The sequence below is a fragment of the Symphalangus syndactylus genome, chromosome 20 (assembly GCF_028878055.3).
Source record: "Symphalangus syndactylus isolate Jambi chromosome 20, NHGRI_mSymSyn1-v2.1_pri, whole genome shotgun sequence".
NCBI lineage: Eukaryota > Metazoa > Chordata > Mammalia > Primates > Hylobatidae > Symphalangus > Symphalangus syndactylus.
In genome coordinates, this window is record NC_072442.2 from 51,116,758 (window position 1) to 51,142,365 (window position 25,608).

Genomic DNA, 25,608 nt, shown 5'->3' on the forward strand with positions numbered 1-25,608 from the left:
AAGCCAAAACAGCCTTAAATAGCATTCAAACACTCTTTCTTCCATGCCTTCAGTCCTGCTATCTTGGTGGTATTAACACATCAACCATGTCTCCAGTGTAAGAGCTATACTTCAACCTCTGTGGGGAGAAAATGACTCAATAGAAAATTCCTTCCTCCCAGCAAAAAAGACACCTAACTCAAACCCTATGTGTGCTCACACAGCTTTGCACTTGTTGTTTAACACATGGATCCCAAAATAAACTTGTCTCCCTTCACTTCCAAAATAGAGGACTACTGTGTGACCAGTAATTAAAAATGGAATATACTGCTCTTAACTCAGTTGACTGCAATAAAGTACTTGGATTGTCCTACAATCATAACAAGACGGGGCAGAGAAAGGAGGCAGGGTTGTGGGGAGAGGCAGAGACTCAGTATTTCAGAACCCAGACCTTTGTCAAAAGTGCCACATAATTTTAAGAAAACGGAGTGGGGCTGTTTTCTTGTGATTACTTTAAAAAAAAGGGGGGGGGGGGAGAAACTCAAACCATGCTACAGTAATTGTACCCAGATGCTTCATTTCTTCAGGACTGTTGTGCTTCCAGTTGCTGCAAGGATTTTAAATTCCTACACAGAGTAGAGGCCTATGCCGCAGCTTTTGCATCGGCCTCACATCCACAGACCTGGTTTGCAACCTCAGTAAGCAAAGGGTTTTCAGCCTGCAGGTGGCAGAGACCCCCGGAACCTTCAGGGAAAGGAGGTGCTGGCTGCTTTCTGTTTTCCCCTGTCCTGTTCTTATCTCCCCTTAATGAGATGCTGTGGCCCTGCCCCTCCCCATATACCAGCGGGGAGCCTCCACACAGGGAGCACAGAACTGACCTGACAGAACTGACCATAAGGAGTCCTCCTCCTTCTCCTCCTCCTCCTCTTCCTCCTCCCTCCTCACGTTCCCTTCTCAAAACAATGCAACTTCAAAAGTATGTGCTTCTAAGTCTGTGCGTCCAGGGCTTTCCAAGAGCCCTCTGAAAATTTACTCACAAGGTCACTGCCCAAAAGGCAATACCCTCTTCAACAAGCATTTTCTAAGGCAAGATCAAGGGACACTCGGCAAGGGGCCAGGACTCCCACAGCACTGGGCAAAGGGGCCTTTTGAAAACAGGCAAACTTTTACAAGTGGATCTTAGCAAACTGCCCTCACCAGAGCTTCCATCCTCTAATTGTGGACTACTGCTTCCAGCATATCTTTCCTATGGCATCATTTTCTTTGATAATTGAAGCCAAGCTTGATTCCAATGGCTCCGCACAAAAACGGGCCTCATCAGCGAGTTCTTTCAGAGAACTGGAAGCAGCACTCAGAGCCAGCAGAGGGCCATCTGCTGGGCCCGACTTCTTTTAAGGGAGGCCAGAGCAGAGGGCCCAATGGGAGGCAGATGAGCCCCATCTTGGGCAGGACACACAAGGGCCCGTGCAGAAAGGCGAGGACATAGGGAGGGCTCTGTGCACCCAGCACCGTATTCTCCTCCCCAAAATAAATGCTGGGCCCAGTGCCTAATCCCACAACCCCCCTTTGCACACACCTCGACACTGTGCGTGTGTGTGTCTGTGTGCCGACACTGTGCGTGTATGTGTCTGTGTGCCGACACTGTGCGTGTGTGTGTCTGTGTGCCGACACTGCGCGTGTGTGTGTCTGTGTGCCGGGGATTTTACACGTGCTCCTACCAACAAGTTGCTTTTGCTCTAGGTTATTTATAGCCAACGTCAAAAGCCCAGGCATCCCCCTCAACCACTCAGACCAGAGTCCTGCCCTCTGAGGATAATTCCTGCTCTTCCGCCCCAACTATTTATATTAAACCTGACACCAAATCAGTAAGGACACAAACAAGTCGTTAAAAACGAGGCTCCTTTGAGTGCCCGAGGTAAACACAGGGCTTGCAAAGCCTGGTCAGTGCCCCAGGCATCCGGCTGCCAAGACCGCTCCTCAGCAGCTGATGAAGAAAGACCCTCCTCAGCAGGACTGACGTTTCTGTTTCATTCATTTTACTAACTTATTAAGCCCATCCCAGATGTCAGGTACTCTGCAGAATGAGTGAGTGTGCGGGGGAGGGAAGGGGGGAACTTAAACCTTAGATGGGATCTCTACATTCCAAGAACTAGCTGGAAAAACAGACTTCAGTTCAACAAGAAAGTTGAGGCATGGGGGACAGGGGGCCACTCTAAAACCTTACAATGGAAAATGGGCTAGGCCAAGAGTCACCCTTTAAAAGTGACATCTCAACCTGGTTGCCCTATTTACATCATCATTACTAATTATACTAATTATAACACTTTGCGGCTGTTCAAAACGTTTCTCTCTACAAAAGGCTTTCATGTTTATTATTTTGGTCCTAATAACGATCCTATGACACAGACAGAAGGAGTGGTGCCCACCCATTTTACAGATGGGCACATGCAGTTCAGAAAGGCTTCAACACCCAGGTAGTAAGTGGTGGACCGGGCTGGAATGCAAGCCTTTGAATAAGGAGTCAGCAGACCTTTCCATATACTGTGCACACACTCGAATATCTTACACGTTAAAATGATGTTAGATCACCTGGCTATGTCTTAAATTCTCTTTAAATATGCCCAGTTAAGACATATGAGCTTCAGAGAGTCCTTTAAGATGCTTCGTCTCAACCCAACAGTGGGAGAAGGCACACATGAATCTAGTATGGAAACTCTCAGGTCAATGACAAGCTGTCACCTCTTTATCAATGATGTCCACAGTTCACAGCCAAGAAGGCAGCCCTGGAAAACAGGAGCTTCTGTCCCTGCCTTCTGGATCACAAAAGCTTCATGAGTTGAATCCTGGTAATATCCCACATGAGGCAAGCCCAGGCTGGGTCTCAACTGCCCACCCACAAAGGGGAGGGTTCACAGCAGAGTCCTGCCTCGGGAGGGCATCCAAAACCACACACTGTGCTATTTACGAAGGTGACACTCCGGTCCCGACAGTGGGAGACACAGAAGCCCCAGTCAGGAGGCCCCTGGAGAAGCAGCCTTTACCATGGCCCTTAAGTAGTCTCAGCTCTGGCTGCCAGGCTAGAGGGCAAGGAGGCCAGCGCCAGAGGCTTACCCAAATGGTCTCACAATGGGGTGGGCAGGCGTAGCAGGTGCCCAGCGACTGACCTACTGCAGAGGCCAGACCCAAGATCTTCCTCCCAGACAACCTGACTCCATAAGCATAAAGACGCTGAAACACCTCCCTGGAACCTGTGCTTCCTTGCAAAAGTCAACCTGGTTCACACTTAGGTGTAGACCAGATGTCTTGAGTAAAACTGGTTCCCAAGCCACAAGCGCGCCCCCTGGTGGTTGGAGAACAAGCCCTTCCCCACCTCGCCAACAATCAACTCTCGGCCGCCCCCTAAAATCATGGCCCGCTAGGCTAAGACCTGGCCACCCCGAGAGGCTCAAGATCAACCATCTGGTGCCCACCTCTCTTCCTGCTGCTGGGCACTGGAGACCACACCCTACAGAGAAAGGGAAATCCAGAGGCAGCTATCAGATCGCATCCTGGGCCCCTAACACACAGAGAGATCCACACAGAGGGCAAGATAAACCATTCTGAGAGCAGTCAAGTGCAGCCCCATCCCCTGCCTGTCATAAACCACACCCCAGAATTAAGAGGCTCATTTCTCGTTTCGGATATTTGGAAGTCGGGAGGAGGGGAGAAAACAGAAAAACTCATTCTAACAAGAGGTCTGAAGTTGCCTCCAAAGGTCAAGAATCTTAAGACTTGGCCATTCTGCAAAGAACTATTTGTCTTTGAAGCCTCAAAGAGAAAGTACTCCAGGGCCCCAGTACTCCCGGGCCAAAATCTCTTCTCCATCAGCACTAACAAAATAATCAACTGAAGTCTGACCCTCGGACTCATGAGCATTTAAAACCTGGATTAATATGCCAGCAGGCTCTAAACTTAAGGGTCCTTCAGTCGGGAAAGTCACAGGACCTTCCCTAGTTAGAGGCCTTTCTTGCTGGGTAAATATCTAATTCTACAAAGGGAACCACAAGCTCAGTTAAGTCAATTGCTGGCTCTTATCTTAACAGAGAAGTTCAAAAAAAAAAATCCCACTTACCCCTCAATGGGTGCACATATTATTTCCTGTGCCTCCACCACAACCCAGCTGCCTCCCTAGCCATATTAATTCCACCCTCTACTGATTAGTGGTGAAGCGACCCCTTCCAAAACCGGCGCTTAGTGGATCTGATGACTCAGAGGCATCAAAAGCTGCTGTCCTCTCTCTCTCTCAACCTCTTCTGAGACACTAGCCCGGGATAATAAGTAACCCACATTAGTGAATACTGCTTGCCACTGTTTGATGTCAGCATTGGAAGACTGCAGGTATTTACTGTATGTGCATCACTTTCCCCCTCTTTCAACAACAAAAAGCAAGATCAAAAAGGGTTCATGGCCAGTAGTCCTAACTCTCAACAGACCTGTCAGTCTCTGCAGCACACCCATCCATCCATCCATCCACCATACTTAAAACATCTGCAAAGTCCACAGCATCAGCCCACCCGCCCCTGTCCAAGTCTTACCTGTATCCACTGTCAACAGTTTCCGTGGACCTCACACTCGCTGTCGCCCTCAGAGTTTTGCTGGACAAGCCAACCACAGTTGGCGAAAGTTTGCACTTGAAGTCGGCACAAGTCCACTCCTCTTCTTCGTTCAAGGTGGGGAGATAGCCACACACGACCTTTAGGCTCCCGAGTCCCCCATTACTCATGTAAGCTGTGTTTTCTCCCCCACTCCTCACATATTCGAGGTATATATCAGAAGTCAAAAACATCTGGTAGGCATTTTCCTCCATCACCGACTGGATCTCGGTCTGCGCCTGGTCAAACATGATGGAATCAATCTGCTGCTTCTTGATGCCATCTCTTATGTAGGTCTTGGTGGCAGGCTTCAGCTGCTTGGAGACAATGCTGTTGTTCTCAATGTACCTTTTGTAGATCGCTTTGGCTACTCGTAAAGTTTTGGTATCCTTCAGGTTCATCTGCCTGAATCCATTGCAGGCAAACCAGAAGTCTAAGGTATCCACGCATTTCTCCCTCTCCAGGAAAGTTCGGAACAGGTAAGCACCGTCTTGATCGCCCAACAAGGAGTGTAAGGACTTGGTCCACCGAGTCAGAGGGGAATCCGGAGATGCCCGCCCCTCCGGCTCCCCCAACCCATCTTCGTTCCGCCTGGTGTTGGAAGAGACAGGCATGGGTTTGGTGACCTGGCCCTTGCCCACCCCTGGCTGACACGGTGGGGTCTCCCCTTCTTCCCCTGGCACTGGGGGCCGCGGGGCATCCTCACGGAAGCTGCTGCTGGGGTCCGGGAGGCGAGTCACCAACATAGCGCTACTCATGGTGAGGGAGTTCTTCCCACTGAGTTTGGGAATTTTTCTTCTTCCAGTTCCCCTCAGCAATCGGCGTGGTCTCTCTGTCTCTCTCAAGTCAGCAGGGGCTCATCTGAGCCTCCTCTCTGGAAAGAAAGGAAGGGGGAAGGTGGGGAGAGAGAAAAGGGTATTGATCTAATCAAAACCAGATCTACCCAACATCAAAGCAAGAAAGTAAACAGGCTTTTCAACTCCTCAAATTCAAATCAAGCAACCCAGCTATCTGCGAGGTGCTCATCTAAAGTATCAGGCACTGCTTTTCAAAGGCGAAATCTGAGCTCCCTGCACACTTTTCGGGGTTGGGGGTGGGAGGGAGCTGTTGGGAAAGAGGCGGGGAAGGTGAGAGGAAGGCAAGAGCTGGGGACGGCAGGGGGACACCGGAGGTGTAAGACACAACCTTCCAAAAACCCACCCGGCCAGGGCGCACGCAGGGCAGCTCAGCCCGCGCCTCGCCTCCCCTCCCTTCCCCTCCCCCGATACCATCAACTCCAAAAAGGCGCACTCCCAGCCGCTAGGCTGTGTGCAGGTGAAACCAATTTCGGTATATTTCCCCACTCGGCTCTGCACAGATAACTCGCGCTCCAAACATGCCCTTCCCCGGCATCTGGTTCCCATTCTCCCTACCCACCCCCTCCCTCTGCGCTCCCTCTTCCTCCTTAAAAATTCAGAAGATCCTGGCCCAAGAGAAGCCCGCCCAGCATAGGCGGATTGGGCTCCCGGACTCCCAGATTCAGCATGCAAACGCCCCCTCCCCAACTCAGATTTGAGTGTTCGCTGCGCGCCCCTTACCCCCGCCAAGAATCCAGCTCAGTCAACACCTCTGTCTTCCCTGACCTCCCCCAAACCAGAAACCAACTCACTCAGTGGAGACTTTGATCTTCAAACTTTGAGTGAGAGCTGAGAAGCCTCGGAACCGTCGCCCCCGTGCCCCCAACCCACCTCCCGGAGCCGCGAAACCTACAAAACTGGATCACCAACCGTCTCACGCCACTACTGCCTGTGCCAAGAATCCCAAACTCTACTGATTTCAAGCCTGTCTTTTTTCCAGAGAAAAAAGTCTTATCTAACCAATAAACAAGCTGCTTTCCCTAGCACGGAAAGGATCAAACTAAGAAGGGTAGGGGCGGACTGGGGAACGGGGTGCAACCCCGGGCGAGAAGCCAGGGACCCCGGATCTGGGATGGGTGCACGCTAACCCCGACCAGAGCCTCGAGCCGCGGGACTGGGCGGCACGGCCCATAGAGAAGTGGGGCTGCCGTTAGCACCGCGCTACCCGGGCGGTGGGAGGTGGAGCGGCCCCGTTACCTGGAAGACGAAGGCCGCCGAGACCGGGCTCTCATGTCCTCCGAGCCCCTCCGGCCCGGTCCCCCGGCCCAAATGCAACCGAACGCCTCCAGAGCCCCGGCAGGCACACCTCGAGGCCGGAGCCCCGGGACGCGCCAGCAGCGCCCCAAGCCCGGGCGGGGGGTCGGTCCCCGGCGCCGCCGCTTGCAGAGGCGCCCGCAGAAAAAGCACAGAAAGCAGCAGCCTAGTCCAGAAATGGCGACGCGCGGAGTCTCTGCCTCTCCGCAAAAGGGGCCGGGGCGGCCACGGGCGCGGGGCGCGGGGCCCGGGCCGGGAGGAGGGACGCGAGCACCCCGGACTTGGGCCGGTCCTGCGCGCAGACTGAGCCTCTGCCAGCGCTGTGGGCCCCTTAGCGCGGACCCGCGGCAGGGAGGGGAGAAGGGGAGGGGGGAGAGAAGTAGGAGGAGAGGATGGGGCGGAGGAGAGGCGGGGGGCGGGGGAGGGCAAGCGGGGGGCGCCGCTACCCTTTCATCCCACCTCCCAAAGGCACTCCCGCGCGCACTCACACCCCAACTCACATCCATAACCGCGACAGCGACGCGACCCCCGGGGGGTATCTGCCCCTTCTCCGCCCCCGCCACTGCCGCCACTCGGAGAAGTACCCTCTCCGGGCCCCCCGCCAACCCGATCCCCGCGCTGGGGAGGGGGCTCCGGCGCAGGGCTGCCCGGCCAAGCCCCCCCGGAACGCTGGGCGCCAGGTCCGCCGCTCCCCTCCGCGCCGGCCCCTAGCGCGCCCCGAAATAGCCCGCCTGCCAACTTCAAAGGGCCGCCCCGCACATCAAAGCGCGCGGGCCGCCCGGCCGCCTCGGCCTCGGCACTCACCATTGATCCCCGCGCGCGCTCCGCGGCGAGACCTCGCAGGCGCCCCTGGCAGGGGCCCGGCCCCGGCCCCCGGCTCGGCTCGCGGCGGCAGCCCCGGGCCCCCCCGGGCCGGCCGCGGCGTCAGGGAACATGGGGAGTCGCGCGGCGGGGGAGGGGGTGCGGGAAACAACAATCCCGGGATCAGAGCTATAGCCACCGGCCGGGGAGGGGGAACGGCACGCCCCGCCGCCCCTTTTATGCAAAAGATCCGAGCGGGCCTCCGCCCCCGCCGCGGCCGCCCCCGGCCCCTGCGGCCCCCTCCCGGCCCGGCTTTCAACGCAGGTCCTGTTTCCAGCAGTCACTCGGCGCACCAAATGTCCTCCGGGCGCTTCCAACAAAAACTGCGCTGTGGATTTAACTGTGCACTTCAAAGGCGCGAGCCGAGCGCACGGTCCTGAAAGGGAGGTACGCGCCGGCCGCGCCCCGGGAAGCCCCCCGTAGCCCGGCCGCCGCTCCGCAGGGCCGCCCCGCCCGTGTCCCCCTCCAGGCCCGGCCTCCGCCTGGCCGGGCCCCCTCCCGCCCCCTGCGCCCACGCCGCGGCTCGGTGCGACCTCGCCCCCTGTCCGAGGGGGGCTTTCTTTGAAGCGGCTCCGCTGGGGCCGAGCCTCCACCCCCACCTTTTACAGCAGGGCCTTCGGCGGGCGCCTCGGCCGCCGGGCGGCCCCGAAATCCATCGCTCTGAGGGGTTATTTTTATTTCCCGGCTCTCGAGCTGTTACTGAGTTGCCAGGACCTTATCAAAGCGCAGCCGGCTCCAGCCGACTCCCCCGGGCCAGGCTCGCGGAGCCAGTGATCCCGCCGCGCCAATCACAGCCGCGCTCGGCCGGCCCGCGCCGCCCGCCTTAAAGGGACAGCGCCCTGGCGCCCGCCCCGCCCCGCCCCGGCCCGCCCCCGCCGCACGCTTCGCTCCCGCGTTAACCCTTCCCCGGCCTCTCCTCCGCCCCCTGCCAGCCCCCCGCGGCCCCGAGGGCGTTCTCAGCCGGAGTTCTGATTTCTTCTTTCAAGTTCTCCGGCCTCTTTGCTCCCGCTTCCTCCCCCTGCCTGCCCTCGCTCTCCCAGGCTCTGGAATGCAACAGTTTCTTGTAGCATTATGGCCATCGCAAGAACTGCAAGCAAGCAAATTTTTTTTTTTCTATCATCAAACGCTTTTCTACCTCTATTCAAGTTTCCCTGGGAATTTGGACTTGGAGGACTTTATAAAGGGAGTTCTGGCCCTGGGGTTGGCTGGCCCGCTGTCATAGGGCGGACTCGGGCCCAGCCGCTGGAGGCGTGTGCATGCCTGTGCGCGCTTGTGCACGTGCATCTGAGTTCGGGTAAATATAGGACTGCAGTTGGTGGATGAATTGCGTTTGTGCATGTGTGAAAGTGGAGTGTGAATCCGCCAGTATAGGCCTGAGTGCTAACACCAGTTAGGAGGTATACCTCAGTGACCTGAAGATCTAGGTCCAGCTTCCTAACCTGCTGGGCATAAGACCCTCATAGCGGCACACATTGGCCATCTCTCCCAAACAACTGCATACCCGTTACTCTTCCAAAGCCCCCTCTTCTGCCATATGTTACATATTAAACCGATATGGAATATCTTTTTTCCCCGCTCCAAACGACAAGGCATGCATGCCGTTTTAATGTATCGAAAACTCCTCACCCCATTGTCACCTTTGAATTTCTCCCACATTTCCCCAAAAACGTTTGTTTATAAGGCACACACAACCTTCTCTTCTCCCTTAAAATGAGAAAATATGTCACAAACCCAGAGCATTATGTATTTATTCTTCTGCTGCTATAGAATGATTCCTTATGTTATGAGCGAATAATTAACTTTTCTTCCTTTTAAAAAACATAAAGGGCCAGGCACGGTGGCTCACGCCTGTAATCCCAGCATTTTGGGAGGCCCATGCTGGAGGATCATCTGAGGCCAGGAGTTCGAGACCAGCCTGGCCAACATGGCGAAACCCTGTCTCTACTAAAAATACAAAAATCAGCCGGGTGTGGTGGCACTTGCCTGTAGTCCCAGCTACTCGGGAGGCTGAGGCAGGAGAATCGCTTGAACCTAGGAGATGGGGGGTTGCAGTGAGCCAAGATGGCGCCAACTGTACACCAGGCTGGGTGACAAAGCGAGACTCCCTCAAAAACACACACACACACACACACACACACACAAAGGTGTGAACCAAAGAGATCCAAGAAGTGAAAGGCAGAGTCCCTGCCTCAGAACTGTGCAAGGCTCTTACTCTCCAACTTAATGGATGACGAGCCCTTTTAAATATGAGATGGCCTGTCATTAGGCCTTCAGAACTTTAAAACATGAAAGAATTGTGGCTCTATCTAGGTATCCACAGAAAAAGAGAAGGAAGAGGCTGGGTGTGGTGGCTCAGTGTAATCCCAGCACTTTGGGAGACCAAGGCAGGCGGATCACCTGAGGCCAGGCATTCAAGACCAGCCTGGCCAACATAGTGAAACCCTGTCCCTACTAAAAATACAAAAATTAGCCAGGCATGGTGGTGGGCGCCTGTAGTCCCAGCTACTCGGAAGGCTGAGGCAGGAGAATCATTTAAACCCAGGAGGTTAAGGTTGCAGTGAGCCTGGGCGGCAGAGCAAGACTCCATCTCAAAAAAAAAAAAAAAAGAAAGAAAAAAAGAAAGAAAAAGAGGAGGAAGATCCATCACCCATGATCTGCTGGAAAGGGGCAGGCTGCAGGACTGTGCGCCACCTGCCCTCAGCGTAAGGGGCTGTGTGTGACAAGGGACTGGAAAGCTCTTCGAGCCATGCTGCTGGACTCTGGCTCGTGGGTGCCATGACAGGTGGCAGCTCCTCCCCAAAACCTGCCTCTCGGTGCCCATGGTCTGTCCCTCCAGGCTCTCGACCCCAGGCAGCCAGGTTGGCATAAAGACAGCAGTACCAGCTCTGAAATGTGGCCCTGAAGCCAGCCAGGAAGGCCAGGGAAAGAGTGTGGCCCGATGACTCATCTTTGCCTTAGGACAACTGCTGATGTGAGGAAACCAGCGGGCTCTAAAATCCCCGGCCTGCTGGTATTCTGGGGGTTCAGTGGCCCATGGACCCTCTTAGCCACCAGCTCTGAGCTGGCCCAGGGCCAAGAACACAGCCACCACCTTTGGCCACCCCAGGAGTACCAAGAGTAAAACTGTCACTGTGGTTCCAGGGAGTCTTTAGGCCACAGAGGGTGTTATTACTGGAACAGAAGTGTAGACAGAGGAGTATGGATTGCCATAAAAGTGTCTACCGTATAAACAACAGTAAAGGCGCACACACACACACACACACAGACACACACACACACAAAATGTAGGGGGTGGGGGAGAGAGAGAAAAATCAAAACATCTAAAATCAAAATAAACAATGTTCAGAAAAAGGAGGTTTTCAAAAAGGAAGTGGAAACTTGCTCTTCATGGGTGGTTTTCCTCTCCTCCCAGTTGTCCCCACTGACCGGTCACTGCCTCCCCCAACCAGCCCTAATCACTGTAGGCTCAACTTTAACCAAAGGACAACCTCATTATCCCATGGCTGCGACCGTAGCAAGAGGGGACTGGGATCTGAGGCAGTGGACAGCTATGGGCCTGTGGGAGCGGGGGAGGGGAAGGGGACCCAAGAGCAAGGCCCGGTTTGGTTTGGATCTTCTCAGTCAATAATAACTGCTCTGAGGGCCGGGCACGGTGGCTCATGCCTGTAATCCCAGCACTTTGGGAGGCCGAGGCGGGTGGATCACGAGGTCAGGAGATCGAGACCATGATGAAACCCCGTTTCTACTAAAAATACAAAAAATTAGCTGGGCGTGGTGGCGGGCACCTGTAGTCCCAGCTACTCAGAGAGGCTGAGGCAGGAGAATGGCGTGAACCCGGGAGGCGGAGCTTGCAGTGAGCCGAGATTGCACCACTGCACTCCAGCCTGGGCGACAGAGCCAGACTCCGTCTCAAAAAAAAAAAAAAAAACTGCTCTGAGGGCCAGGCACGGTGGCTCACGCCTGTAATCCCAGCACTTTGGGAGGCCAAGGCAGACGGATCACCTGAGGTTAGGAGTTCGAGACCAGCCTGACCAACGTGGAGAAACTCTGTCTCTACTAAAAATACAAAATTAGCCGGGCGTGGTGGCACATGCCTGTAATCCCAGCTACTTGAGAGGCAGAGGCAGGAGAATTGCTTGAACCCAGGAGACAGAGGTTGCGGTGAGCCGAGATCGTGCCATTGCACTCCAGCCTGGGCAACAAGAGCAAACTCTGTCTCAAAAAATAAAAAAATAAAAATAAATAAATAAAAAATAACTCCTCTGAGAGCATGGTTTCCAGAACAGGTGCTTGGGTCACCTTAGGGCAGTGACTCCCTCCACCATCACCCCTGGCCTGTCCCCTTTCCTACAGCTTTATATCTGGTGGGACACTTCCCACCCAGCAGGAGGCTGGACCAAGTGCTGGAAAGCCCTCTCTCTAGCCTCTGGGTCTCTGACTACTTGTTGATGATATTTCTAGAGGAGAATCCAAAGTCCTGTGCTTATAGCAGCCCCTTTCTCAAGATAGCACGTTTTCCATTTTCCCCTTGTCCCTGGCAGCAGCGCTATCATGTGACTTGTTGTAATCCTGCACGGTTGCCTGGAAACTGGAAAGCAAGGTGATGGATTTCTGCACATGCTCACTCACCCCCCGCTCCACCTTTAAAGAAAAACCCTACAGAGGATAAAGAGTCCACTTTGCCTAAGTGCAGACAAGTTTAATAAAGCAGAGAGTGATTCTTTGCTGGAATTATATACTGGGTTGAAATCCTAGAATCCCAGAAAACAAGGACTAAGGGCTCCCTGGGAGGCATCTGGCCAGATCTCTGACCTTTAGTCAGCCCCACAAAAACCACTGTGGAGGGGAAGTCACACCAGCTGGGACTTCAGAGGAGCTGAGACCCAGGACATTGCTCTCTCAGATTCAGTAACTTTGTCTTTTATTCCTTTGGAAAAGTGCCGCCTTAGACAATGTACGTTTGTTTGGGGAGGAAGGCGAAGAGAGACACAGGTAACCTTTCCTAAGACTGGAGGTTACCTAACCACGCTGAGTTTCCATTTGTTCACCTGTAGACTGGAGGAAACCTCCCCTGCAAAGGCTGTTGTGAGCCTGAGCAATACGATAAACGCCTGGCACAGAGCTGGACACACAACAGAACATGGTGGTTATTTTCACAGAGTAACTCTGTTCCCTCAATAGCCTGTTACCTATTCTGGGAAGAAACCCCCTATCTCCAAAGCAAAGATACCGTCCATTGGGAGCGACAGTCTGGGGAAGTGTGACCCCAGGAGGCTGACCACAGGGGGCCTAAAGGAGATAAAGGAGGCTGTGCCCTGCTACCATCTTTCAAGGACGGTCCTATGCAGAAAGGAATAAGCCCAGGGGCCATTCAAGTGTTATCTACTCCAACCCTTCATTTAAGAAACTAGACAAATTGGCTGGGTGTAGTGGCTCACGCCTGTAATCCCAGCACTTTGGGAGGCTGAGGTGGGCGGATCACCTGAGGTTAGGAGTTCGAGACCAGCCTGTCCAACATGGTGAAACCCTGTCTTTACTAAAAATACAAAAATTAGCTGAGCATGGTGACACATGCCTGTAATCCCAGCTACTTGGGAGGCTGAGGCAGGAGAATCGCCTGAACCTGAGAGGCAGAGGCTGCACTGAGCAGAGATCACACTATTGCACTCCAGCCTGGGCAGCAAGAGCGAAACTCTGTTTCAAGGAAGAAAAGAAAAAGAAGAGAAGAGAAGAGAACAGAACAAAAAGAAAGAAATCGGACAAATTAAGCAAAGAGAAAGTGAGATTTCCCCAGGATCACTTTGCCCGTATCAGAGATGAGCTGGAACTTCTGAGGGGTCCTGAATCCTGGCCCAGTCTCTTTTTCCTCCACACCATAGTAAGGAGGCCCAGGGTGGGGCTGGCTGAGTTGGAGGGAGCAGGACCATCTGGAGGTCTTGACTTTTACAACAGGACTAATACATACAATCTGGGATACTTTCCTAAAAGAATCACAACAGGGCTTCTGTCTGAAATCCCTCTAAAGCACGCTTCATCCAGCCCCTACCTGTAGGTAGGTTGCCTTGACTCTGCCAGCTGGGCTACCCACAGCCTGATCTGGGACAGTTCGACCCACATCTTTTAGAGTGGCAGCCATTTACATGGGCATCTCCGTGAAGTCGATCCACCTAAGGGGGAATGGACCTACTTCCTCTCCCCTTTGCAGAGGAGGGACTGGGAATGCCAAGGTGGAGATTTTGAAGCCACAAGGGGAAAAGTAAGGTTTCCCTAAGAAATCCCATCTTCAAGGCCAGGTGCAGTGACTCACACCTGTAATCCCAGCACTTTGGGAGCCCAAGGTGGGCGGATCAGCTGAGGTCGGGAGTTCAAGACCAGCCTGGCCAACGTGGCGAAACCCCATCTCTACTAAAAATACAAAAATTAGCCTGGTGTGGTGGCGGACACCTGTAGTCCCAGCTACTCGGGAGGCTGAGGCAGGAGAATCGTTTGAACCCTGGAGGCAGAGGTTGCAGTGAGGCGAGATCATGCCACTGCACTCCAGCCTGGGCGAGAGAGTGAGACTCTGCCTCAAAAAAAAAAGAAAAGAAATCCCATCTTCAGAAGTGTTGGGGGAATTTATTTGTTGATAAAATATCTTTTTTATATGAAATTAAAACACAGTTAAACAGTAATTTAAAACTTCCTAATTGGATTGACTTTCGAGTGCTTTTATTATGGATTGTAAATAGAGCTGCAAACTGCTGATTTTTTTTCGGCATCTCACCCTTTGTGGTCTTCAAGTTTGGCTTTTAGGAGTTGGCCTGAGCTTGTAACCAGAGGAGAGCACGGATATACCTATATTAAAACATACCCAGAAAGAGGTTTTGCTTTCTTTTTTCTTTATTATTATTATTTTATTTTATGTATGTATGTATTTATTTATTTATTTATTTTTGTTTTTTGAGATGGAGTCTCGCTCTGTCACCCAGACTAGAGTGCAGTGGCATGATCTCAATTCACTGCAACCTCCACCTCCCGGGTTCAAGCAATTCTCCTTTCTCAGCCTCCCAAGTAGCTGAGATTACAGGCGCCCGCCACCACGCCCGGCTAATTTTTTTTTTTTTTTTGTAGTTTCAGTAGAGACGGGGTTTCCCCATGTTGGCCTTGTGATTCTCCCATCCTGACCTTGTGATCCGCCTGCCTTGGCCTCCCAAAATGCTGGCATTACAGGCGTGAGCCACCGCCCCCGGCCCAGAGGTTCTGTTTTCTTAAGTGATCTTCTCCACAGCGAGAGACACCAAAACAAAGGGCGAGGTTGGGGGAGAAAACAGCCCCCCAAGGTCATTTTTAGAAAAGGAACTGAAAAATAGAAAGGAATCCCCCTAAAGTCATCACGCCAACCTGCGACGCGTGTTCCTAAGCCGCCCCCCGTAGACATTTTCCTCACCTTCTGATATCTTATTTTGCTCATTTTAAACAACTTCTGGGAAGCAAAGTTTAGCTGAGCTTGAAATAAGTTGCCTTATTCTCCTCTGGGCGCAGTGGCTCATGCGTGTAATCCCAGTACTTTGGGAGGCCGAGGCGGGCGGATCACGAGGTCAGATCGAGCCCATCCTGGCTAATATGGTGAAACTCCATCTCTATTTAAAAAAATACAAAAAGTTAGCCGAGCATGGTGGCACACGCCTGTAATCCCAGCTCCTTGGAAGGGTGAGCAGGAGAATAGTTTGAACTCGGGAGATGGAGGTTGCAGTGAGCCGAGATGGCACCACTGCACTCCAGCCTGGGGGACAGAGCGAGACTCTGTCTCAGAAAAAAAAAAAGAAAAAAAAGAAACCTGGGCCACATCTAGACTCCGCCTTCTCCCTCAAACGCCTCCATTCATTCACCCAGCCCTGTTGATTCTGCCTCTAAAAAATCTCCCACCACCACCCCCTGCTCCGCAAATCCACATCCGCTATCACGGCTCTTGCCAAGGACAGCCAAATGTTCTAATGATGCTTCACACCTACAGTTTATAGCCCCAACCCCTGACCCCCGTTACATAGTGATGCAATGGTAAACACTGTGTGGTGCAAAGCCACCCATGTCATTCTCCTGCTTCAGATCCTCCCCGGCTGCACATAACCTTCAGGATAAGGCCCAGAACCCTTTGTGTGGTGCGCAGGTAGCCGGCCCAGGCACAGGCCCTTTTCCAGCTCTGTTTCTTTTTCTATCTTTTTTTGTTTGTTTGTTTGTTTGTTTGAGACGGAGGAGCCTCGCTCTTGTTGCCCAGGCTGGAATGCAGTGGCCCAATCTTGGCTCACTGGAACTTCCGCCTCCCAGGTTGAAGTGATTCTCCTGCCTCGGCCTCCAGAGTAGCTGGGACGACAGGTGCATGCCACCATGCCTGGCTAATTTTCATATTTTTAGTAGAGACGGGGATTCACCATGTTGGCTAGGCTGGTCTTGATCTCCTGACCTCAGGTGATCCACCCACCTCGGCCTCCCAAAGTACAGGAATTACGGGCGTGAGCCACCATGCCCGGCTCTCCAGCTCTATTTCTTGCTGACACCCCCTTGTCCCTACCATATGCATAGTGGCTTGCCTCTCCTTTTCCTCCCTGGCCGACTGCCCTCCCTCTGCCACTTCTTCAGTCCTCTCCCACCTCATCCCCCGAGACCGGGCTAGAGCCTGTCCTCCTACTCCTGTGGCATCTGGGGCTCACCTCTAGCAAACACTGTGGTTGATCTACTTCTCTGTCCCACCCACTCCACCATGAACTCTCTGAGGACAGGGACCGTGTTTTGTGATGCTTGCATCCCTTGAACTAGATTGTGGGAAGGAGGGACCTGGGAGATATTTAACAGCTGGTGAAACCTGTGTACCGGCCAATCAGAACTGATACCAGCCTAGGGTCTGGAACAGGGTCTTGGAAACCCCTTGCCAGAGTCAAGCCAGTAGTCGCTGTGTCATGAGGAGCTGTGGTTGGCATCCTTTAAGTTGGGCCTTGATGATCCCTGCTTCCTAGTTCCACACCCTGCATACTTCCCTCCCCTTGAGCACGGATGGCATTTGACTCTCTTCTAACAAATAGAGTATGGCTGATGTGACAGCACATCCACTCCACATTAGGCTATCAAAAGGCTGCGATTTCTTCCTTAGGTGCTTTCCCTAGAATCTTGAGGCATCCCTGTTGAGGGATCCGTGTGACGAGGGACAAGCCTTGCCACCAACCAAGTGATCTCAGAAGCCGAATGCCACCTAGGCAAGCTTTGACATGATGCAGGTCCAGCTGCTGGCTTGCTGGTAGCCTCATGGAAACCTCAAGGAGGAGGCACCCAGCTAAGTCTTGTCCAGATTCTGGACCTACAGATGAAGATGTATCCTCTGGGGAAAGGAGTGGTGAAAACCGACGTGCTGATGAGACTTCGCCCTGTCAGTTAACATTGCTAATGGTAAGAACCCAGTTGCAAGACATACAGGTTGTGAATCTTTTCTATACTTATTTATTTATTTATTTATTTATTATGTTTTCTTTTTCTGAGACAGAGTCTCGCTCTGTTGCCCAGGCTGGAGTGCAATGACGTGATCTCAGCTCAGTGCAACCTCTGCTACCCAGGTTAAGGTGAATCTCCTGCCTCAGCCTCCCGAGTAGCTGGGAATACAGGTGTGCGCCACCATGCCTGGATAATTTTTGTAGTTCTAGTAGAGATGGGGGTTTCACCATGTTGGCCAGGCTAGTCTCGAACTCCTGACCTTGAGTGATCAATTGGCCAGCCTTGGCCTCCCAAAGTGCTGGGATTACAAGTGTGAGGTACCGTACCCGGCCCTTTTCTGTACTTTATGAAATGACAGCACATTGATGGTCAATGACGACAAGCATAAGCTATTGGCAATAATTATCACGTATTTGGGCCAAGCCCAGTGGCTCGCGCCTATAATCCTAGCACTTTGAGAGGCCAAGGCAGGTGGGTCACTTGAGGTCAGAAGTTCGAGACCAGCCTGGCCAAAATTGGCAAAACCCTGTCTCTGCTAAAAATACGAAATAATTAGCTGGGAATGGTGGCAGGCGCCTGTAATCCCAGCTACTCGGCAGGCTGAGGCAGGAGAATCCCTTGAACCTGGGAAGCAGAGGTTGCAGTGAGCTGAGATGGTGCCACTGCACTCCAGCCTGGGCGAGAAAAGCCAGACTCCGTCTAATAAATAAATAAATATCACATATTTGAAGTTCTTCAAAGGTTACTGGAAATTTCTATTGAAATATATCAAAATTCTCCTAATAGATTAATAAAGAAATATCAAATTATTTGAGATGTTACTGAGTTACAGGATAGAGACATTTGGTCACACTCAAAAGCAATATTTGCTTTGCTGCCACCTTTTTCTTCCCAAATGGAAAGAACTCATTGGTCTAGGAGGTAAATGTCAATAGTCCTTGCAAACTATTGCATTCAGATTAGAGGACAGGAAATGACTCTTCCCTATGGAGTGACTAGGAACCTGGGAGAAAGAGGCTAATAAGAGTATCGTGTGACTTAAATGTGGTGGCAAAATTAGTGGGGACATGGGCTAATTCTATGCATGATGATGGTTTTTAGAAAGCAGACCTCGGAGTCCCTGTCACTGAATTTAGATGGGAAGTGGTGGGGGCGGGGATTGGCGGGGATTGGCGGAGAGGATTCCTGAATGGTATGGCTTAGAAAGACTTTGAAGAAATCTTGGTATTTGATGACCCTTTTAATGACAGTGTGCCCTGGGAGTATGCTCTCTAAACAAACAAGGAGAAATGGTCTACAGATCAGTATGGTTGAATGTTAATAGCTTTCTTAGCAAAAACATTACTATCACAAACAATAAAATGTGTAGATTGGCCAGGCGCAGTGGCTCATGCCTGTAATCCCAGCACTTTGGGGGGCCAAGGCGGCAGATCACGCGGTCAGGAGATAGAGACCATCCTGGCTAACATGGTGAAACCCTGTCTCTACTAAAAATACAAAAAATTAGCCGGTCATGGTGGCACGTGCCTATAGTCCCAGCTACTCGGGAGGCTGAGGCAGGAGAATCGCTTGAACCCGGGAGACAGAGGTTGCAGTGAGCCAAGAATGCGCCACTGCACTCCAGCCTGGGCAACAGAGCGAGACTCCATCTCAAAAAAAAAAAAAAAAAAAAAAGAAGTGTAAATTGAGACTAGTCATGCTCTTTTGGTAAATACTTTTGCTGATAACTTTTGAGCATAGAAAAAGATACAATAATTATTGAAACTAGAAAATCTATCTTGATAGCTTCAGTGAATCACCCAAACACCTAAGGGATGTTGGGGGAAAAAAAACTGGTCAGGTGCAGTGGTGCACGCCTGTAATCCCAGCACTTTGGGAGTCTGAGGCAGGGTGGATCACTTGAGCCCAGGAGTTCGAGACCAGCCTGGGCAACATGGTGAAACGCCGTCTCTATAAAAATACAAAAATACAAAAATTAGCTGAGGGGGAGGGAGAGCATCAGGATAAATAGCTAATGCATGCTGGGCTTAATACCTAGGTGATTGGTTGATAGGTGTAGTAAACCACCATAGTACACATTTACTTATGTAACAAACCTGCACATCCTGCACATGTATCCTGGAACTTAAAATAAAATAAAAATTAGCCAGGTGTGGTGGCGCACACCCGTAATCTCAGCTACTGGGGTCAGGGGGCTGAGGTGGGAGGATCGCTTGAGTCCAGGAGTTTGAGGTTGCAGTGAGCCGAGATCGCACCACTGCACTCCAGCCTAGGAGACAAAGTGAGACCTTGTCTCCCTGAAAAATAAAAAAATAAAGAAAAGAAAAGAAAGTGAGAAAAAATTCAGTGAAAAACAAGTATTTAGCTAGCCCAGCTTTTCAGATAAGGAAGACTGGAGCAAGACATCCCACCAGCTTCAACGGGTTAAGCAGAGTCAGGTTAGATGACAAGGCAACTTTTTTAGCTGTTAATATTGTTCCCCGCCCCCACACCACCCCCACTGAAACGAGTCTTTCTTTTTGCAAACTGCCTTGTTTTCAAGAAGCTCAATTTGTTAAATGCATTCATCTGTCTACCTTTGTATAACTTTTCACAGGAATCCATTGGTTCACAAAGCAGAAAATGATCAAGACCTGGCAGCCTGACTTGGGGGTCAAAAAATATGGTCACAAAGAGCAGAGTGCAGTGAGTAAGGGGCTCCATCCCCATCCTCTCTTCTACTCCAAGGTCAGAGAGGAGCCAGAGCAATTTGTAAGAGCACAGAGGTGTGAGAGGCAGGTGTCAGACGTGGCCTGCCCAGGGAAGGAGGGGGAGGTAGGGTTGCTGTCTGCAGAGTGGATATTCAGAGAATGCCCTTGGGGACACCCTCAGCTGTAGAACAGATTCCCGAGGTCAAGACCAAGAAAGGCACCAGGGCCACCCAGGAAGGGAGTATGGGGCGCTGTGGGGGCGCTTCACCCATTTCCGCTCGCTCAGGCAGCCACCCACTTTGTGCAGGTCCAGCAGCTGCTCCAGCCGAACCTGGCTTATCTGTAACAGACCTGGCCCTCCCCCACTCCATTCCCATCCGTTGAACTTTGACCTTTTCTCCCCAACAAAGGCCACCTGCTTTCCTTTCTCTCGCCGTCCCCAGGAGATGCCCTGCTCTGAATTTCCCTGTGAAAAGGCATTAACCTTAAACTCTACAAGACAATGGAGGGTCTTGCACACCCCTAGGGAGGCAGTTGTGCCTGGGAACATGGGGCTGGGTCTTTTCTCGGGGAGCCAGGGCAGCACGAGGAAAGCAGGCACCCAAGGCAGTGGGCACTGGGGCCCCAAATGGAACCCAAGAGCAGGGCCTCCGCCCTCAGCAGCCCCCAGTCTGGGGGAGGGTGGGAAGAGGACACCGATAATCCCTGTTTTGATATTTTTTGTGCCACATGATCCGCAGAAGAGGTGAGACAGACACAGGGCACAGGAGAGTTGGAGACTGTGTGCAGCTGAGAACAGGAACTGCAAAGACCCCAGGCAAGAGAAAGCTCTGCCTTTTCCAGAAACTCATAAAAACTGAGAACCAGGAAGAGCAAGGGAGGGAGAAAGGTGAGGTGGGGCAGACTGGCCTAGGCCAGCTTGGCAGAGCACTGTGGGCCGCGGGGAAGAGGTGTTTTCTTTATCCCAAAGTGTCTGGATGAGCCAGGGGAGTGTGGCTCAATGGTTCAACACAGAGGCTCTGGAAATGGACGGCCCCGCTTCTTATGGAGAGTCTGTCATTCCTCTGTGCCTTGGTTTCCCCAAGTGTATAATGGAAGGAATGGTGGTGCCTGTCTGGTGGGTCGTTGGGAGGATTAAATGAAGAAGTGATGCAGCCGAGTGCCGTGGCTCACGCCTGCAATCCCAGCATTTTGTGAGCCCGAAGTGGGCAGATCACTTGGGGTCAGGAGTTCAAGACCAGCCTGGCCAACATGGTGAAAACTCAACTCTATCAAAAAATACAAAAATTAGCCGGGCATGGTGGCATGTGCCTGTTGTCCCAGCTACTCGGGAGGCTGAGGCAGGAGAATCGCTTGAACCCAGGAGGAGGAGGTTGCAGTGAGCTACTGCACTCCAGTCTGGGCGACAGAGTGGGACCCGGTCTCAAAAAAAAAAAAAAAGAAAAAAAAAAAGAAGTGATGCGGTAAAGTGGTTAGAACCCCCCTGATGCCCAGGGAATACCTGGTAAGGGTTAGACATCTTTGGAAAAAAACAAAGAGAGCAACCTGGCCTAGGGCCCTGCTCCCCCAGCTAGGGAGGTCCTACAAGTTATTGGGCTCTTAAAGATGCCCCTCCCTTCCCTATAAAGTGGGAATGAAATATGACAGATTTAAGGTTAGGTTTGAATGGAAATAGTCTAGCCAGTACATTTAGTTTCTGAAAGATGTAAGTGCTCAGCTTTCTGGCACAAATGGCTTCCCAAGGCCCATAAAGATCTTGGTGCACATTTAATCCTTTCACTGCTCATTGCAAGTCTTCAGCTAGGGGTAGTGGCTGCAGCCAGGTGACCCCTGGTGAGTCTCCGTCAGAATGTGCCCACTCCCATGCTCAAGTCTTGCTGTGATGACAGTGGGGACTTCTAGGTACTTGCAAATGGTCAAGTGTTCTTTGAATTCAGGAGCCCTGAACTCTTTACAGCATCGCAGCCCCCAGCCTTGCTAGGCGCCCCCATCACCACTACCCCCCAGGCCTTCCTCTGGCACCAAAAGCTGCACTGATGTGTTCTATAATTTTTTTTTTTTTTTTTGAGATGGAGTTTCGCTCTTGTTGCCCAGGCTGGAGTGCAATGGCACGATCTCAGCTCACTGCGACCTCTGCCTCCTGGATTCAAGCAATTCTCCTGCCTCAGCCTCCGTAGTAGCTGGGATTACAGGCCTGTGCTACCACGCCAGGCTAATTTTTGTATTTTTAGTAGAGACAGAGTTTCACCATGTTGGCCAGGCTGGTCTTGAACTCCTAACCTCAGGTGATCCACCTACCTCGGCCTCCCAAAGTGCTGGGATTATAGGTATGAACCACCACGCCCGGCCTTGTTCTATAATTCTTGTTCCTCCTCCCAAGAGCTGTAAGGTGGGCCCCAGGGGGCACCCAAGACCAGGTCCAGAGGGGACAAAGGAGGGGATGCACAGAGGTAGGAAGCCACAGTGAACCTCTCTCAGAAGTATTTTCTGCCACGTGTCTGCATGCAGCCTGGGCGAGGCTGTTTTTATTGCATATATGAGGTACTGGATTTTTCTTTCTTTCTTTTTTTTTTTTTTCGATGGAGTCTCACTCTGTCACCCAGGCTGGAGTTCAGTGGCGCAATCTCGGCTCACTGCAAGCTCCGCCTCCCAGGTTCACGCCATTCTCCTGCCTCAGCCTCCCCAGTAGCTGGGACTACGGGCGCCCGCCACCATGCCCGGCTAATTTTTTTGTATTTTTTAGTAGAGACAGGGTTTCACCATGTTAGCCAGGATGGTCTCAATCTCCTGACCTCGTGATCCGCCTGCCTCGGCCTCCCAAAGTGCTGGGATTACAGGGTGCTGGATTTTTCTAAAGGTGCTTGTCCAGACAGCCCAACCAACATGGTGCCATGAAAGTTGCCAGGGCCAAGCCTTCCACTTGTTTTGTATCCAGCACCATGTAATATTAAGAAACAAGTGAGCCGGGAGCGGTGGCTCACGCCTGTGATCCCAGCACTTTGGGAGGCCGAGGCAGGCGGATCACAAGGTCAGGAGATCGAGACCATCCTGGCTAACACAGTGAAACCCCGTCTCTACTAAAAATACAAAAAAATTAGCCAGGCATGGTGGCAGGTGCCTGTAGTCCCACCTACTGGGGAGGCTGAGGCAGGAGAATGGCATGAACCTGGGAGGCAGAGCTTGCAGTGAGCCGAGATCGCGCCACTGCACTACAGCCTGGGCGACAGAGCAAGACTCCATCTCAAAAAAAAAAAAAAAAAAAGGAAAAGAAAGAAACAAGCGAGGAAATTAATGAACAAGAAGTAACACCACACTATGGACTTTGGAGTCAGAAAGACAAATCAGATTTCAAATCCTGACCCCACACTGACTAGCTGAGACCTTGAGTAAGTTGTACAACCTTTTTAAGCTTTAATATCACCATCCATAAAATGGAGCTAAGGATAAAGACCCACTTTGTGAGGGTATCCTTCATTCGCTGGGTGAAATCACCTGTGAGCTATCCTTTTTTTTTTTTTTAGACGGAGTTTCACTCTTGTTGCCCAGGCTGGAGTGCAATGGTGCGATCTCGGCTCACCGCAACCTCTGCCTCCTGGGTTCAAGCAATTCTCCTGCCTCAGCCTCCCCAGTAGCTGGGATTACAGGCATGTGCCACCACACCCAGCTAATTTTGTATTTTTAGTAGAGACGGGGTTTCTCCATGTTGGTCAGACTGGTCTCAAAATCGCGACCTCAGGTGATCTGCCCGCCTCAGTCTCCCAAAGTGCTGGGATTACAGGCATGAGCCACTGCACCCGGCCGAGCTATCCTTTTCCATATGTTTCCCACCTAACAGGTCCGGGATATTGTGGGTATCAAGATAATATATACAAGCCGGGCATGGTGGCTCACAGCTGTAATCCCAGCAATTTGAGAGGCTGAGGCAGGTGGATCACCTGAGGTCAGGAGTTTGAGACCAGCCTGGCCAACATGGTGAAACCCCATCTCTACTAAAAATACAAAAATTGGCTGGGTATGGTGGTGGGCGCCTGTAATCCCTGCTACTTGGGAGGCTGAGGCAGGAGAACTGCTTGAACCTGGGAGGTGGGGGTTTCAGTGAGCGGAGATCGCGCCAGATTGCACTCCAGGCTGGGCAACTAGAGTGAAACTCCGCCTCAAAAACAACAACAACAACAACAAGATAATATATGCAAGGTGCCCACCACAGTTGCTGGCACAGAGGGAGCAGAACGTCTGCTGGCCTTGTGGTTGGTGTTAGTATCTTCTTCGGAAGTGCTCTAATCCAAAAAGCCAACCTTGGATACCTGGCCAGAGTAATCAGGCTGTCCTGTAAGTATGGCTGCTAGGCCAAGTCGGGCGCTCCTGTAGACCCTTGCAGACTGGCCTGGCACCAGCCACAGGGAATCCACTGCCCGGCCCTCAGAGGGAAGGTGGACCAGCAACACAGCTCAGCTCCTTGGCGCCATCTTCCCTCACAAAAGAGCGGCACTGTCTGAACCCCCAGGGCCAAGGAGCAGTAAAAGGCTGTAAAGGCAGAGGGAGGAGCCGCCATAAACTGGAGCCAGAGTCCTTAGCAGTTTCCTTTCTGATAAGGGCTTCAAGGGTTTGGAGGAGACCTGCTGTGATTTCCTAGTCTGAGCTCGCGTGCCCTGGATGTTTGAATCCTTGGGTCAGAGTGCACAGAGGGAAGATCAAGGAGGAGAAACCATCAGAGGGGACAGGAAAGGACAGGAGGGGGCATCTGACGAAGGCCAAGAGGCAGGCTACAGAAGGGGCCGTGGAATAACACCAAAAGGGTGGCTCGGGCGAAGGCCACTTCCTGCACGCCAGGCCCCTGTGAAGGGATCACCTCATTCGCTCCCCCACCCAACCGAGAGTGAGACGGCCCCCCCATTACCAACCTATTTTTCAGGAGACCCGGGTTAGAGGCAGGATCTGCTACATCATGTGCAGGGTACAGTGTAAAATGCAAACGTCAGCCCCCTTTTGCACCATTTATTAGGAATTTCAAGATGGCGACCACAGAAGGTTAAAGCTAGTGGGCATCCTTCTGAGTGTGGGGCCTTGTGTGACTGCACCAATCTCATGTCCATGAAGCTGACCCTGTCTAGAGGGGTTGAGACGCTTGACAAAGGTCACATGATAGTAAGAAGCGGTGGCTCTGATGTGAACACAGTGCAGTGGGATAGGACAAAGCCCCGGGTGGGTCTTTTAGTTCTTCCCATCCTTTCTACAAGATGGACAGTGCTCAGAGAGGGTCAGGGAGCTGTTGAGGGTCACACAGCTCCCTGAGAGGTGGGTTCTTCCAATAAGGCAGGGAATTCAAGATGGGCCATTGTTTTGGAAGATGTCAGTCTCTACTTGCTTAGACAAGCAAAACACACACCCAAAACACACCCAAACCAGGACACCAGCAGCCTGGAAATACCAGACAAGAAAATGGAAGAAAATATATAATGAGGCCAGGCATGGTGGCTCACGCCTGTAATCCCAGCACTTTCACACCCAAAACACACCCAAACCAGGACACCAGCAGCCTGGAAATACCAGACAAGAAAGTGGAAGAAAATATATAATGAGGCCAGGCATGGTGGCTCACGCCTGTAATCCCAGCACTTTCACACCCAAAACACACCCAAAACACACCCAAACCAGGACACCAGCAGCCTGGAAATACCAGACAAGAAAATGGAAGAAAATAGGGCCGGGCGCGGTGGCTCACGCCTGTAATCCCAGCACTTTGGGAGGCCGAGGCGGGCGGATCATGAGGTCAGGAGATCGAGACCATCCTGGCTAACACGGTGAAACCCCGTCTCTACTAAAAATACAAAAAATTAG

General features: G+C 52.1%; 1 protein-coding gene across 5 annotated transcripts in view; it reads right to left on the bottom strand.

Moving 5' to 3' along the window:
- Positions 1 to 25,608, bottom strand: part of AXIN2 (axin 2) — a 108,935-nt gene that overhangs the window by 24,771 nt on the left and 58,556 nt on the right. For 2 of the 5 annotated variants that reach the window (XM_055258910.2, XM_055258908.2), the window contains exons 1-2: positions 8,221 to 8,419; positions 4,554 to 5,484 (exon numbers count right to left, since the gene is read on the bottom strand). In XM_055258910.2, the coding sequence (XP_055114885.2) occupies positions 4,554 to 5,368 (815 nt within the window). In that variant the 5' untranslated portion in view covers positions 5,369 to 5,484; positions 8,221 to 8,419. Of the gene's footprint in view, positions 1 to 4,553; positions 5,485 to 6,703; positions 7,006 to 7,564; positions 7,622 to 8,220; positions 8,420 to 25,608 lie in introns of those variants that run through there. The other 3 variants (XM_055258906.2, XM_055258907.2, XM_055258905.2) reach the window with 3 other exon arrangements.